Source organism: Dermacentor silvarum, chromosome 1 (genome assembly GCF_013339745.2).
Source record: "Dermacentor silvarum isolate Dsil-2018 chromosome 1, BIME_Dsil_1.4, whole genome shotgun sequence".
Taxonomy (NCBI): domain Eukaryota; kingdom Metazoa; phylum Arthropoda; class Arachnida; order Ixodida; family Ixodidae; genus Dermacentor; species Dermacentor silvarum.
Genome location: NC_051154.1, coordinates 18,479,685 through 18,497,499, shown reverse-complemented (window position 1 = coordinate 18,497,499; position 17,815 = coordinate 18,479,685). Strand labels below are relative to the sequence as shown.

At 46.6% G+C, this 17,815-nt stretch overlaps 1 protein-coding gene across 3 annotated transcripts in view; it reads right to left on the bottom strand.

Moving 5' to 3' along the window:
• The window catches only part of LOC119457510 (probable sodium/potassium/calcium exchanger CG1090), a 102,204-nt gene extending 84,782 nt beyond the window's left edge, over positions 1–17,422 (bottom strand). For all 3 annotated transcript variants that reach the window (XM_049665156.1, XM_049665167.1, XM_049665163.1), the window contains exon 1: positions 17,139–17,422. In XM_049665156.1, the coding sequence (XP_049521113.1) occupies positions 17,139–17,394 (256 nt within the window). In that variant the 5' untranslated portion in view covers positions 17,395–17,422. The remainder of the gene's footprint in view (positions 1–17,138) is intronic.
• Positions 17,423–17,815: the final 393 nt, after the last annotated feature.

The following is a 17,815-nucleotide window of genomic DNA, read 5'->3' as shown; positions in this document are numbered from 1 at the left end:
ATTACTGCGCCGCCTTCAAAGATCCGCCTTCAAAGACAGCCTCTCATACAAGTAGCGGCAGCAGTCACACAGACCGGTTCAGAGAATTTCGGTGACATGACCGCCCTCCGTGGCCTTCTCCTTCAGCCGCTCGAGGGAATATCCTTCCTCAGCGATCAAGTGGCTTGGCTGAGCAGCGTCTGCGCATGGAAAGCGCAGTGAAAACGCGCTGGCATCCGCACAGCAGGCTGAGCCTGTAGGGGCGCTACGGGTATACAGAGGTGCGTTCACTGCGTGATGAGCCTGGCACTGAGCGCAAGCCTCCTTCGCCTCCTGCTGCGCTGCCGATCCACCCGTCCAAGGCAATTAACATATGCTGCAACCATCCGGACTGCTTCGCCGAAGGCTCCCGCCGTTGAGCAGCAGTCCAAGACACGGAAAGAACTGCCTGCCTTGGTGATGGGGAGAGCAAGGGGTTATCGGTTGTTAAAAGTGCCGCGCGACCCAAAGCCATTTTTGTTTTCAGGCTTTACACAGTAGCTCGGGTTTGGCTGGTTAAGCTCTGCGCCACCAAGTGGCTGCACCGTGCAGGTCGATCACTCAGGCTGCTCACGTTTACGCTAAAGCCCCTTCATCACAGCGGTGGTAGTATGGTGCGGTTCCCGGAATACCGGACACGCTCAGCGATGAGACAGAATGCTCGCAACGCAAGCTGCTTGGATGGCCTTCGTGCGGGATCGACGGGCAGGCGGCTGGCGGCGCGGTTGGAGAGGCTTCGCGCGCTGGCTCCAAGACAGTCGGAAGTAGACGACACGACTTCACATCACGACGCAGAGCCAGTGAAGGCGGAGCTTAGCCCCTATCTCTTGGCGAACGAGTTGAGGAGGAAAAGCATGGCTAGGGAGGAGGGTAACTTGCAAACGAGCGTAGCTCTCTTAATATGAGACGCTTCACTTATATTGTGGCACGAATGTTTTACTGTAGCTGTACCCCACGCGTCTACAAAATATGTCCAAACCGGTTCAGGGACCCTTTAACCTTCTTATTCAAGATTGTAAATGGTCTCATTGATTGTACAGAAATATTGGATAACGTTCGTATAACAATTCCGCGAAAAATAATTAGGGCGTCTAGACCTTTTCATGCATCTACTTCTGGCATCTCAAAGAATCCTTTGGCCAGGATTCTGCGGGCCTGCAACGGCCACTCACACGATATTTACTTATTTCACAAACATTTGGCCAATATCCACGCAGCACTCGATCGAATTCATTTCATAATCTATTTCCAAAAATGGCAATGTTCTTTTTGGATGCTATATAGTAAACCGTTATTGTATAACGTGTGCACTATGTGTTCCTGTCTGGCTATGTATATACCGGGTGTCCCAGTTAACTTGGGCCAAGATTTTAAAAACACCCAAGAGGCTCTAGAGAAATCGTACCGACTGCATAGTAGCCGTAGTCATCTATACTTACAGCCAGTATTTTTTTCATCACGAAGTATTAATTAATTGCTTTTAATTAGTGACCTTTTTCATTATTGCTTGAATCGCAAACATATCAATTGCAAAGTTGTAGGCCACCTCAACTTACCTCCAAATGAAGCATTTGTTTCGTGCTCAGCTTTGCCTCGTTGGTTTTTCCGAGAAAAAACAAAAGCGCGCGAAACATCCAAAATACGAAATAGATACGCGCTCTCGCGCCGCTACTCAAGCGCTCTTAAGCGAATAGCCACGGATACACGGCTTTACTAGCGGCAGCAGCTCGATACAGGGCTTCACGCTATGTGATGGTCGCGCCATCATGAGAACACGCCGCTGACGCATTGCCGTAGGAGGGGATTTCGAAGCCAGGAAACCGTGACGGCGCACTTCGGACTAATTTTGCGCACTGTTTTTTTTTTTTTCCAACATTGGTTGAATTTCTTCTGTAGCTTTGTTTCATGATACGCGAAGGTTAAAGTTATTACGAGTGACTCATGATCGAGCACAACATTCTTGCGTCCGCAGATGCTGACGCTTACCGCACCACGCTAGTTAGGTCGCGTAACCTCTCGAGCCATCCTACATAACGAAGCCTGGTACGATGTGGTGATAGACGAATGCAGCCGTATATCTTTCAAAGGTTGTTTGGAGGCGCTTGAGTATAGCGGCGTGCGAGCGCGCATCTATTTCATATTTCGCGTATTTCGAGGGCTTTTGTTTTTTCTTGGAAAAAACAAACAGGCACACTTCAGCACGAAATAAATGCTTGATTCGTAGGTTATTTGAGGTGCCCTACAACTTTGTAAATGACATGTTTGCGATTCAAGCACGCAATAATGAAAATTTTCACTAATTAAAAGTAATTAATTAATTAATACTTCGTGATGAAAAAAATACTGGCTGTAAGTACACTATGATGTCGGTACGATTTCTCTAGAGCTCTTGGTTTCTTTTTTAAAATCTTGGTCCAAGTTAACTGGGACACCTGATATATCCGCCTTGTTCAATGTACCAGTAACCATATACTTCGTGTCCCGACTTCCAGAAATTTCAATCATTGTTCTTTTTGTATGTAATCAAGGAGTACTCAAGGAGTAACCAAGGAGTGCAGGCGGCATACGTAAATATCTTGGGAAATGCCTACAAAGATTCTACAGCTACCTCAGTGTTCCACATGAAAAGTAGAAAATTACCTATCAAGAAAGGGGTCAGGCAAGGAGACGCAATCTCTCCAATACTATTCACTGCATGCTTAGAAGTATTCAAGCTATGAGGCTGCGAAGGCTTAGGAGTGAGAATCAACGGCGAATATCTCAGCCACCTTCGGTTTGCAAATGACAGTCCTGTTCAGCAACACTGGGGATGAACTGCAACAAATGATTGAGGACCTTAACCGGGAAAGTGTAAAAGTGGGATTGAAGATGAATATGCAGAAGACAAGGGTAGTGTTCAATAGCCGGGCAAGGGAACAAGAATTCAGGATCGCCAGTCAGCCTCTACAGTCTGTGAAGGAGTACCCTTTACCTAGGTCAATTACTCACAGGGGACCCTGATCACGAAAAGAAAATTTGCAGAAGAATAAAATTGGGTTGGACTGCATACGGCAGGCATTACCAAATTATGACTGGGAGCTTACCACTGTCGTTGCAAAGAAAAGTGTACAATCATTGCATTCTACCGGTGCTAACATATGGGGCAGAAACTTGGAGGTTAACAAAGAAGCTCGAGAACAAGTTAAGGACCGCACAAATAGCGATGGAACGAAAAATGTTAGGCCTAACGTTAAGAAACAGAAAGAGAGCGGTGTGGATGAGAGAGCAAACAGGGATAGCCGATATTCTGGTTGACATTAAGAGAAAAAAATTGCGCTGGGCAGGCCATGTAATGCGTAGGGTAGATAACCGTAATGCATAGGGTAGATAACCGGTGGACCATTAAAGTTACAGAATGGGTGCCAAGAGAAGGGAAGCGCAGTAGAGGACGGCAAAAAATTTGGATAGGTGATGAAATAACGAAATTTGCCGGCGCAAGTTGGAATCATCTAGAGCAAGACAGATCTCCCCAGGTGGCGCCGAGGAGTGCGGACGCATGCACATCGGCTCCTGACTGTTTTCTTTCCTGAGTTTGATAAATTCCATGGATTTTCACCACTTTTGCTACGGTGGTGCATGAAGTCATTCCGGATCGACTGACACCATTTTTTTTTTGGCCAAGCGGATCCAGAATTTTTCACTGCGAGCATTGAAAGCCACGACCACGCCGACCCGCCGCGCCGGCCATCTTACCGGGTCGCCGGAGTAGAAACTACATCGAGCCCGCACGCGGTAAACCCGCTGCGCGGCGAAAAAAAAAAAACATGGATCATGATCACGGAACGTCAAGCACCACCTCGAAAACCACATTGGACCCCCAGAATTCCATGGACGTCGTCTCGGAGACCGAGGAAGACCTCCACCCCGCCGCCACGAACGGACAGGTCTCGGCCGCGGTCTCGAACACCGAGGAAGATGACCCGAACGGAGGTACGTGGGACATCGCCATGTCTCTTCGTGCACGCAAAAAGGTCAGGAGGCAGGAGCGCACAGCCGAAAACGCCGCAGGGGCCACCGACCCCGCTGGCCTTGAGGGAAAAGTCACGGGAGATAGCGGAACTTCCGGAGGAGCAGGCGGCCGCGGCACTGCTAGCGACCAGAAATCAGCGGACGTAGAGAGAAGGAGCCGCCCGCGTCAGCGTGCGCCTCCTCTCCCTCGGAACGACATCAAGATCATCCTGAAACCGAAACCGGGGCTCGCCGTCCGCGATCTCAAGACATACGAGGTGGCGCGCGCCATCATGGAAGCCGCAGGGGGCTCCGCCGCGGGATTCAAATGCGACGACATGATCATCCGCCTCAGACCGGGCTCGAACATCGTGATCGTCAGCACCGCGCTCGAAGAACACGGGAAACGGATCGAAAAAATCAAGCATCTCAACCTAAACGGCAAGTCCCACCCGATGTCTACCTACGTAACAACCCCCGAATACCTCCTGAAGGGCGTAATACACGGCATCAATACAGACGTCACGGATGACGAAATTATAGACAACATCTGCGTCAGAACGCAAGGAGTGGAGGTGCTCCAGGCCCGGCGCCTGGGGGAAAGCAAAACAGTGCTGCTGATGTTCGACGGGGACGTGTTGCCTCGCTACGTCTACCTCTTCGGCGGCGAGACACCGTGCGTCCCATACCAGCCGACGAGGCAGTACTGCAGGACCTGCCAGGAGACGGGCCACCGCACGGACGTCTGCCCAAAAGCAGTGACGAGCCAATGCGCACAGTGTGGAATGGGGGACCCACCGCAAGACCACGTCTGCAAAACCACTTGTGCCTTCTGTGGCGGGGAACACGCCACCGGGGCCCCAGAATGTCAGAAGAAGCTCAAGCAAATCCAGTCACGGGACCGACCGAAACCGCAACAGCAGCAGCATCGGAGCCGGCCCAATCAGCGGGGGAACATCAAGGAACGCTGGCTGAGCTCGGAGAGGGAGCGCTCAGTCACTCCCGGACGGTCCAAGTCCAGGTCGAGACCGGAGTCTAAGGGGAGATCCAGCTCCCCAGAGGCGAGGCAACCACCACCGCCTCAGCAAAAGCAGAAGAAACTGAAACAAGCTAACAAAGAAATCGAGGTGAGCTGGGCAAAGGTGGCCTCCCAACCCAAACCAGACAACACACTTTCTGCCGAACTAGCGCAGCTAAGGAAAGAGTTAGAAATCACAAGAGTCAGATTAGGCGACTTGGAGAGAGAAAACAGGCAGCTTAAAAAGCAGGTACAAACACCCGCGTTTCAACAGTCACCCCCTAAATCAAACAACACAACGACGGTGAGCAATAGCACTGCCAAGCCCGCACAGCAGACACCAGTCACGGAGGAAACAGTAAAACACCTGGTAGACACGATAATCCCCCGCATCACAGAATACATTGATCGGAAATTCGCCGAGCAAGAAGAAAAGATGGAAAAGAGAACAAACGCCATACAAATTGAGTGCAGGCAGCTAATAAGAAAGCAAACAACGGGCACTACTATAAGAGAGAGGGCAGAAAAGTCCTATAATAGGCCCGGACTGCACACCTTCGGACAGGACCCCTCAGTCAGTCATGGCTAGACGCCACAGGGGCCTTGGGGAAACCACAGAGGTCTGGCAGTGGAACTGCAGAGGGTTCCGGCGTAAAAAGGGATTGCTGGAGCAGCTGGTTAAGTCCCAACAGACGCCGCCGGCCGCAATAGCACTCCAAGAAGTGGGCACTGTACCAAGTTTGCAGGGCTATGAAGCATTTACTGCTTCGGAAGAGCACAGGGTAGCAACGCTAATACACAAATCCGTAACGGTAATCAAACACGATACTGGTGTCGATACGGACATCTCCCACATATTAGTAGAAATTCTCTGTAAGGGCCCAGGACGGCATGGTGTTTTTCTCCTAAACATCTATAGCCCCCCCCGCCAAAGGACAGCGGATTTTACCGGCATAATAGAAGGAGCGCTTCGAAAAGCGGACACCAAACCGCTACTAATCGCCGGGGATTTCAATGCAAGGGACCGGGCATGGGGTTACCCCACCCAAGACGTCAAGGGAAGACAGATAGTACAACTTATGGACAAGTGGGACCTACAACTACTCACGGACCCCACAATCCCTACAAGGATAGGGAATAGCGTACAGGCAGACACTAGTCCCGATCTAACAATGGGAAGAAATCTCGTTGGCGCAGTGTGGCTGAACACTCTCAACAACCTGGGGAGTGATCACTACATACTCAGCATCTCTTTTAAAACCCGCAAAATTAGAAGGCAAATTGGTACCGCTGAAGTCACGGATTGGCACGCATACAGGGAACGCACAACAGATGCGGATCTCGACATGGGAACTTTGGACAAATGGTGTGACGACCTCCGCAGCCACAAAAATATGGTCACCAAAAAGGTGGCCACCACAGAGGAAGCTCCAGGCGTCGATCCGCATCTGCTCCACCTATGGGAAGCCTGCAGAGGGCTCACCAAACGGTGGAAGAGGCAAAAACTAAATAGGAAACTCAAAATCCGCATTGCTGAAATCACCAAGGAGGCAGAGGACTATGCCCTAGAATTGGCTGAAAGTAATTGGAAGAAATTTTGCGACAGTCTGGACGGAACGCTGAGTACGAGCAAAACATGGCGAATACTCAGTGCCATCACAGACCCGACCAAAACTAAGGGCGAAAACAATAAGGCGTTAGAACGCCTGCTCCATACGTACACAGGCACGGAGGAGAAATTCCTGGCCGAGGTGGAGGAGAAATGTTTTGGAGGAGATATGGCCCCGCGCCCCTACGACGCAGAATATCAAGGAAAGCCCAACCATGCGTTGGACGCCCCCATTAGCGAATTCGAGGTCCGCGCAGCCATCGGGTGCATGACAAAGAATACGGCAGCGGGAGCGGACAAAATCACCAACGCAATGATCAGAAATATGAGCGACTGCTCGATCACGGCCTTTACAAAATTCATTAACGAGCACTGGGCACTTGGCACCATCCCGCAACAGTGGAAACATGCCCAGGTAATTCTAATCCCAAAGCCCGGTAAGAAACTGGAAGTAGCAAACCTGCGCCCAATCTCCCTCACGTCATGCCTAGGCAAATTGTATGAGAGGGTGATAAACAAACGGCTGCAGGACCATCTCGAAAACAATGACCTAATGCCGCACAACGTCTTTGGCTTCAGGCCCCACCTCTCAGCTCAGGACGTCCTGCTCCAGCTGAAAGAGGAGGTGCTGATACAACCCGCAGCAGGATGCGAGCACGTAGTTATGGCTGTCGACATAAAAGGCGCCTTTGACAACGTGAGCCATCAGGGGATCCTGGACGGCCTCACCGACACAAAATGCGGGGAAAGAATCTACAAATACGTTAGGGCATTTCTAAGTAATCGCACGGCTGAAATCAAGATCGGCACCCTACAACTGCGATTAATACAAGTTCCACATCGCGGAACCACCACAGGGAGCAGTAATCTCTCCAACCCTCTTCAATGTAGCCATGCTAGGCCTAGCTAGGACACTCCAGGACCAGCCGCATATACGGTCCGCTATGTATGCGGACGACATCACGGTCTGGACTACCACAGGCTCGCTGGGGCAAAAGGAAGAGAGACTGCAGGAAGCCGCAAGCATCATCGAGGCATACGTAGTGGAACGCGGCATGCAATGCGCCCCACAAAAATCAGAGTTAATTAGAATATGGAAAGGCAAGGGCAACCAATCGGTCCCAGCGGATATGCAACACAAATTAGAGGTACACTTGGCTGGGAAAAAGATAGAGGAGAAAACCACCATCCGCATCCTGGGTATGTGGGTTCAGTCAAACCAAAGATGCACCGTCAACCTCCACCGCATTCAGACATCCGTAAAACAGGTGTCTAGAATGATCAGAAGGGTCACTAGTACAAAGGTTGGCATGAGAGAAAACGACACAATTCGTCTCGTCAAAAGTCTTATCGAAAGTAGAATGCTATACAGTCTTCCTTACTACAACTTGCTAAAGACTGAGATAGACTCCATAGATACCTGTCTGCGGGGAGCTTACAAAACGGCCCTGCAGCTTTCCCAAACGACCTCAACGGAACTCCTTATGGCCCTTGGGGTCTCGAATACCTTTGGTGAACTCATGGAGGCACAGCTCAATGTACAAAAGTTAAGGCTCACCCAGACAGCAACGGGACGAGACACCCTGCGCAGACTGGGTTTCCGAGACTGCACGAAACTCCATAACAGACAGGCGGACCTCACAACCGCCCAGAGAGAAAAAATCACGGTTTCTCCAGTCCCACAAGGGATGGACCCTGTCCTAAACCCGGGACGCAGAGAAGCTAGGGCTAAGCACTACAAGAAAACATATGAGGGCCGGAATAACACATACTACACTGACGCCACAGTACACAGAACACGTACACCATGGTTTGCAGCCACAGTGATAAATAGCAGTTACAAAGAAGTCACGAGTACCACAGCGCGGGCCCACAATATCTGCGAGGCCGAGGAGATAGCCATCGCTATGGCTATTGCAGCGCACGCAAACACAAACGAGGTAGGCCACATCTTGACGGACTCCATGCAGGCGTGTAGAAACTACCGAAACGGTAGGGTCTGCGTGGCAGCCGCCAAGATAATAAATGAACACAAAGACCTTGGCGCAATCAAACTCATCTGGATACCAGGTCATACTGGCATAGGGGGAAATGAACTCGCCCACATGGTGGCCACTGCGCACGCAACATACCAGTGCCACCGCGACAGTGAGGCGAGCATCAAACCCGAACCGGTAGACTGGAGCCGATCGGCAATCCTCGAATATTACAGGAGAGCTCGAATGAAATTCGCCCCACCCCATCGGAAACTAAGCAAAACGGAACAAGTCACTTGGAGAAGGTTGCAAACTAAAACTTACCCGCACCTGCATCTCCTACACAAAATAGATAAACAGAGGTATCCAGATGAGTGCCCGTGGTGCGGGGCCGAGCCCACGCTGGACCACATCACGTGGGAATGCGCCAAGGCTCCTCAAGACAACATTCACGAAACCACAACGCGAGAGGGATGGGAGGCCCTGCTCTCCAGCTCGGAGGAGGCGGCCCAGAGAGCTGCCACACTCCAGGCCAGCCGCAGAGCACACGCCAGCGGAGCCCTAGAATAGGGGCCCCGACCAACCTGAAGACCGCTCGTCCTATATTTTTTACAATAAATGTTTTCTACTACTACTACTAGAGCAAGACAGGGGTAATTGGAAATCGCTGGGAGAAGCCTTCGTCCTGCAGTGGACATAAAAATAGGCTGATGATAATGATGTTATATATTGTTATTTTATGCTATGTTATGCTATACATACATACATACATACATACATACATACATACATACATACATACATACATACATACATACATACATACATACATACATACATACATACATACATACATACATACATACATACATACATACATACATACATACATACATACATACATACATACATACATACATACATACATACATACATACATACATACATACATACATACATACATACATACATACATACATACATACATACATACATACTACATACATACATACATACATACATACATACATACATACATACATACATACATACATACATACATACATACATACATACATACATACATACATACATACATACATACATACATACATACATACATACATACATACATACATACATACATACATACATACATACATACATACATACATACATACATACATACATTGTAAAGATGAAGAGATGCACCTGGGCTCGGGCGCTCGCACACCAGGCGCTAGGGGACGAACGAGGAGAAGACGAGGACAAAGCAGAATATAGAAATGCCTTGAGCGTAGATTCATGTCGTCTATGTCACATAACTTGCAAAAACCAGCCCTAACGTCAGACTTTAATGAAGTTACTGTGCCTGAATTAGCTCAAGTAATTCGAAACTTACCCTTGTCAGCTCCCGGTTCTGATGGAATTACAGTGCATATGATAAACATTTTATTCGAACTATCTCCTTGTGACCTCCTAAGCATTATAAACGATTCTCTAAACAACGCCTGGATACCATACGATTGGAAACTAGCTAAAGTAATCCCGATATCTAAAAAACAAGGAGTAGGTTACACCATAGAAAATATCAGACCTATCTCTCTTACTTCTATTATGGTCAAAGTCATAGAGAGGGTTCTACATTACAGAATTACTGTCTGGATGTCGGATAATTTAATATTAAATCTGAATCAAATAGGCTTCAGAGCTGACTGCTCTATATGGAGTACCCATGCCGACTTAGAGAGCCGCATACAACTCGCTAGAAAAAGAAGACAATATGCAGCTTTAGTGACATTAGACATAACTAAAGCATATGACTCCGTGGAACATACAGTTTTACTGAAAGTCCTACGGAATCATAATGTCCCAAAATATATTATTGCGTGGTTGGCAGAATTTTTGAGATCAAGAGAATTTTATTGCTTTAAGGATGGCTGCTCTTCGTCTAAATTCAAACAGACTCGCGGTGTCCCCCAAGGAGCAGTCCTATCTCCAATATTATTTAACATATTAATGAGCTCCATTCCAGCTAGTCAGGACGTGGAAGTTTACGTTTATGCAGATGATATTGCATTCTTCGTGGCCGACAACGACATATATTATTTATACCAAAAATTGCAGAGATACTTGAGTATGCTTGATGTATGGTTTCAATCAATTTGCATGTCATTAAATGTAAGTAAAAGCGCAAAATTGGTGTTCCCACTAACGGATCCGGTTTCAATCTCTATATTTTACAATCAAGAACCCATTCCCCAGGTTGAGTCTCTTAATATTTAGGTATCATTTATGGCGGAAAACTCAACTGGAGTCCACATATAGAAAATGTAGCACCTAAAGCACAGCGTGCTTTAGGTTTAATACGAAGACTGAGCAATCGAAAATATGGGCTACGTAGGGACGCCTTCATAATGATATACAGAATGTACATGCGTCCAATATTAGAATTCGGCTGTGTATTGTTCTCGGGAAGCCCTGCTTATAAAACTAAGCCTCTGGTTCTTTTGGAGCGTGAAGCCCCGCTCCTGTGCCTGGGACTCCCTAGGTTTGTTGCAAACAATGTTCTTTATCAGGAAGCGCGCCTACCAACATTGCCCTGCAGATTCCGCATCTTAACGGTACAAACATTTCTAAAATTTTACTGTTTTCCAATTAGACGATCTCAATATGTATTTATAAACGATCCAAACTCCTTCTTTCTTGCTCATTGGCCACATTTTCACACCCCACAGATTATTTTCGTACGAAATGAATGAAATTATGGGGTTTTACGTGCCAAAACCACGATCTGATTATGAGGCACGCCGTAGTGGGGGACTCCGGAAATTTGGACCACCTGGGTTTCTTTAACGTGCACCTAAATCTAAGTACACGGGTGTTTTCGCATTTCGCCCCCATCGAAATGCGGCCGCCGTGGCCGGGATCCATTTTCGTACGAAAGCAATTAGATAGTTTAAATGTAAAAAATTCGAGACGTTATTCCATCATATGACTCAAATCAGAATTTAAAAATTGAATTCAATGAAATTTTCCCACAGATCCCTAAGTTTCATTCAGTCAGGTTATTAAATAGTATGTTGCAAGATTACCTTGCACACGTACACACAATTAGCGCAAGCATCCCTGAATGGACCGATAATATCGGTCCTTCCAGTGGTGGCACAAATAACAGCGATCAGATATCGGAAATTTTCAATTCGTAGAGATATCATTGAAACAATAGCCACTGACGCTTCCGTGAACGACGATAAGGCGGGCGTAGGCATTTTCTCGCTTTCGCTTAGCTAGTCATTCTCCTTGAGACTGCCAGATTTTACTTCCGTATTTGAAGCTGAGCTCTTAGCAATGATTCTATCACTGCGAAAACTCCCTTTAAATAAATAAATCTAGCGCGGTTATAAAGTTATTATGGGTACCAGGACACTACGGATTACATTTCAATGAAATGGCCGATTCATTAGCGCGAGCATGCCTGAATGGACCGATAATATTGGTCTTTCCAGTGGTGGCACAAATAACAGCGATCAGATATCGGAAATTTTCAATTCGTAGAGATATCATTGAAACAATAACATCTTTTACTGAATTTCAGCACCTAAAATTTCCGTGGAAAATACATTGGTGTCCATCAAGACAATCGGAAGTAATAGTCACAAAATTACGCTGCCGTGTCCCACCATTAAACCTATATTAACACAGGGCTGGTCTGGCGATATCGCCGCTGTGTCAATTCTGTCTAGAAATAGAAACCATAGAACACTATTTTTTATTATGTCGTCGGTATAAATTACAAAGAAAAAGACTTCTTGAAATTCCGCTAGTAAACCGCGCTTAAGAAAATGTTGCTCTGCAATGGAGCCACCTTTGAGCCAATACAGATACCAGAATTCTGGACATACATACTACCCCAAGCAACAAAAGCTGACGCAAGATAAAAGGACAAAAATTCCAGAAACGATCATCACAGAAATGCCGCAATTACTCCTGAAACGGACCTCGTCATTGTCGTCAGTTATCGTTTTTTTTTAACGCACCTCATTAAATGGTCATGAGGAAGAGAACAGAAGAGGTCCTGAACGTCTATGCTAAAAGCGCTGCCCGTACCTGCGTTAGAACCTTTCAAAAAAGAGACTACCGTATTTACTCGCAAAATCCTCGAACTTTTTTTTATTTTTATTTTTAGGGAAATCAATAAAGTTCGGGGGTGCGATAATTACGCGGCGAAAATTTACTGCGAGAACGTACAAAGTGCTAAAAAAACGAAGCGGATGGAAATCGGGGTTCTCGCGCCATTCACTACAAGCTCATAGACGGTACTTCTAAACAGGACTATACCTTAGCACTAAAATCACAGGTTCAACACAAAGCAAGATTTCTTTGCAGACACTAAACCTGGAGTCACTAAGCAAATAAATAATGTCTCTCCTGGCCGACCTACTCAGAGTCTGAGTCAAGACTGACGTCGCTGATAGCGGCCTCATCGCTAGCAGCTACAACACTGTCTGTATCGCCACTGTCGTGCACCAGGTCGTCTTCCGTTCCGTCCAAAGCGTTTGAAATTCCAGTCTTTTTTTAAAGCTGCGGGCTATGGTGTCTGGGGAAACCATGCCTCTGATATCCACGTGGAAAGGAGCTCCGCTGACGGTTTCTTCGTCAGTCATACGCTATCATCATCAGTGGCCGGAACAAGCAGACGACATCTGCTGCAGCAATTTTCGGGGGTGCGATGATTACTCGAGGAAAAAAAGTCTTATTTTTGATAGGCAATGTGTGTGTGTGTGTGTGGGGGGGGGGGGGGGGGGGGGGGGGGCGAGTGCGAGAATTACGCGAGTAAATATGGTACTTGGTGTGAATTGTCGACTTTGAACAGATATAAAATGTTGAAAGATTTCAAATTCGTTTGCAAATAACAGGAAAGAGCCTGCTGCCACGAGTCGCACTCCGAGACTATAGGTCTGAAAGAGATGTCTGGTTTGTGGGTCTTTGCAATAAAATCAAACTGCAAATGGTTTTAGGCGCAAAAAAATAGACACGGACGACAGAATAAAAGACACAGATTTTTTGCGCCTAAAACCATTTCTAGTCATGTACCAACTAGCCCGACAGCAGACGTTACTAAGCTAACTCAAGCTGACCGAGTTTAACGGTCTTGATAGCGTTCGATCGACAAACGTTGCAACTTTAGGTCCGACAGCAAAGCAAGGGCGCTTTTCTTAACACTAGACGGCTTTGAAGTAAAGGCTTAAATTACTTCCGCACTGCTTCTAGCGCTTTATCAGCAAATATGCCTTGTGGCATGACGACAAAGCAGCCCTCTTTGTAGAATGCGTCTGCCCGAAGTCAATTTGAAACAAATAAGTCAACCAGACCTTTCGTCTTTCCATGACGTCCTTGCTGGTCGTCAGACTTAGCAATGGCCTGTATGGACTTCCTTATGCAATGCCCGCTTTCGGACTCCGGTACTTTCATTCTGTCTTTTCTAGAAACGATGACCCTGACTTCGCACGTGAGCCTATCACTCAGCTGTCCATCACTATCTTATATAAAGGTGTCTTTTTTTTTTTTCTTTCAATATTATTAAGCTTACACACGAAGTGCTCTTCCGGACCTGATAGCATTTCAAACGCTTCCTTACGCCACTATACCAAAAATTTGGCCCTTTTTTAACACAAATTTTTCACGAATCTTTACCATCATCTGCTTTACCTATTGCTGGCCACAATTGTTCCTTTGTTAAGAAAGGTGACCGTTTGTGTGTCAGCAACTACCGTCAGATCTCACTGAATTGTTAATCGTGCAAGCTTATTGTATCACAATTGCAAGTCACATACTTGAAATGGTTCAAAGAAATAGACATAAGTACCCTTCAACGTGTCTTCAGAAAAAAAACTGTCACTCAACTAATAACTAGAAGAACCACATGAAGCCAACAGACAACGACAAGTGTAGGGGAAATTAATTGTTTTGTTTAATTGAAATGTAGAAATTGCAAATAAAGTGAAATCAAAGTGGCCGAAAAAACAACTGGCCGCAGGTGGGATACGAACTCACGTCTTCGCATTACACGTGAGATGGTCTTACTAATTACACTACCGCTACCAACTTGCCGTCCACGTTCTTGAGTATTTATGCATCTGTACTAGAGTTAACCCTGGAAGTGTTAGCCAGCATCACCACCTGGCGGCGGATGCAGAACATCCTTTCTGCCGCAATGCGTCACGTGATACGTGAACTTGGGAGAAGGCAACTGGCAAATAAACCCCCGTATGGTACCTGAAGGCATCAAAGCTGCCGGACCCTCGCTATGTAATGAACGAGAAGGAAGGGAACCGAGGTGCCAGCTTTTCGTACGTCACAACCACATGAAACCAACAGACAATGACAAGGCAAGCATAGCATGTTTGTTTAATTTCAATTAAACAATTAATTTCCCCTATGCTTTCCCTGTTGTCATTGTCTGTTGGCTTCATGTGGTTGTGACTCAACTAATACCTGTTGTTCATAATTTAGCACCATATTAAACAAATCAAGCCAAGCATATTATTGTTTCTTGACTTCATTAAGGCTTTTGATAAAGTTCCGCATAACAAACTTCTTCTGAAACTCAATTTCATAGAATCACCCACAGATATCATAAACTGGATTGATGATTAAGACACGAAACTCAATTTGTGAAACTCAATTTGTGGTTGCTGGCAGTCTCACCGTGTTTCTTCCGGCGTGCCCCAGGGTAGCGTACTAGGACCTTAGCTTTCTTTTTAATGTATGTAAATGACATTATGACTCCCATCAGTCAAGATGTAAATATTACTCTGTTCAAAATGTTGTATAGAGAAATAGTTTGCCGCTTGGTTTAATGCTTAAAGAAGCATTAAACAAAGTGGCATTCTCGCGTTCAGTCAACGGTATGGTAATTAAAGCAAAAGAAACTGTTTATATGAAAATATTTAACAGAGAGAATGAATCCTTTTACATATTCTTATTTCACTATAGTTCGTCTATTGCAGAATTTATTAAGTATAAGTACCTAGTACTAATTATATATTCACAGTTGAACTGGCCAGATCACAGACACTATATTACTTCTGGTGCTCCAAGAAAACTTGGCCTACTGAGCCACAAGCTAAAGGTATCGCCTAGCAGCACGCGGCTTTTGGCTTACAATACACTAATCGGATAAAAACTCTAATATGCTTGAGTTTTATGGAATTCTCGCACTAAGAAAAGCCTTTTAGGGCTTAAAAAAATTCAGAAGCGAGCAGTGCGGTTCATTTTTGACAAATATAATAAAATAAACTCCTCATCTGCCTTAATAACCAATAACAACGTTCAGCCACGGCATCCTAGAGGGAAAATAGCGAGATCAGCCTCTCTGCATGCATTACTCCACCGAAAACTACAGGCCGTTCATTTGCATAATTTGTTACCCCTGCACTAACGACAATAACCCGCCACCAACAGCTGCAAGCTTACTCCGCACATTGACAGGACTAATGTACACAAGTTCTCTTACTTTTCACGAACAAATGTTGAGTAGAATAATTTGCCAGAAGCTGCTGTTACTTTGAAAACTTTGAACATGCTTTAAGCACCCTATTCGGTGTCCCTTTATGATAATTTAGCTGATTTTATAAATATTCTGTGAACCACGTCTTTCTTTTTGCGTGAATTGGTAATGTCGTGTTTCTTGTTACTGGCTCATGTTAAAATAACAATGGTTGTGGGTGTTCTGTTGATATTGTACTATTTTTACTTGTCGTAGGTCTTGTCAGATTGTTTAAACCATGACGCGTCGTTATCATTTTTTATGCCCCAATATACTCTTTCCGCTTGAATCTTTGTAAACGTTCCGCGTATTTTGTAAATAAATAAATCCTTAACATTGCTTCGGCAGCAACATATGTATATTTATACATGTATGTTTCACATGTTTGAAATTTTTCGTCTCATGCAGGCGTGCGACTCCCCCCCCCCCCCCCTTTTCTAATTTTATTGTTGACTTCGCGTCGGTTTTACGAGGTCTCGTTGTGAATATCAATCGCAGTATGCTCAGCTGTTGATAAAGTTCGACCCAACAGAGAAAAACAAAAATTGGCCCAGCGAAGCTTTCAAAGCAACAACATGGGATCTCGTTGAAGCCCGAGGTATAAATATTCACCCGTGTAGCGGCGACTTCTCGCGTAGCACACTTCAGTTACTCATGCGACGCACCATAAGGCACGGGATGTGCACACGTGAGGACACAAGAGATGGTTTCTGCGTGTGACGTGACAGGACGCCGTAAAGCAGGTTTGTTGTGACAGGCGCGTCTTATGCACTTGGGCGGCGTTCGCGGCAGGTCGAACACAGGCAGTGTCCCCAACACAGGAGTCCTCATTTCGGAACGCGACCTGGTACGCTCATAACATTTGCAGATAAGGATTGGGAGCATGGCCGAGAGTGCTTGTTCGAACTATTTGAAAGCCGAGCGAGCACTCTCCTTCACGCAGTCTTCGCCCCATGAGAGAAAAACGCATGAACCAACCGTCGCAGATGACCTCCAGTGAAGGCACGAAGTAGTCCTCGCAGATTATGGACAGCGCCGCGAACATGTAGAGAGCGGCAAGCACATGCACCACGATGCCTCCCTGCTTGCGGAGTTCGGGGCTCATGAGGGGCCGCGGGAACTGCTCGATGGCGGCCACAGTGCAGTTGGGGGCCCCCGCCACCCCCGCCGCCGCCGCCGCCGCCGCCGCCGCCGCCGCCGCACATACCAGAGCCGGGAACAAGCGACCGACCATGTCCACCGACCCTGCTCTCGGACTCTGTCATCGGCTTGACGAGTGAATGCTGCGCAGCAGGTCAGCTTATCAGTGCATACGTGCGTAAGTGATGGCACTCATCAGCCCATTACGGTTCAACGCATGACCACCCCGCAATTCGTCCTAACGACGACTCCTTATCGCCACGCCTGGGCCTTTGCGGGGGCACGCACGGATCAAAACGGCGACGTGCTTTGTGTACCTTTGTGTGACAATTTCTGTCGCCAAATCGTAAAAAGAAAAAAACAATAAAATACTTTGCGATTCGAAGGCAGTATCGTTTTCAGGCCCGCAAGAAGTTAGAACCACCTCTTTTAAACCAGTTCAAGCAACACCCTCTTCATGCCGGAGCAATAAACTTTTGCACTCTATCTTCCCATTACAGAGGGGCGCCCTGCAT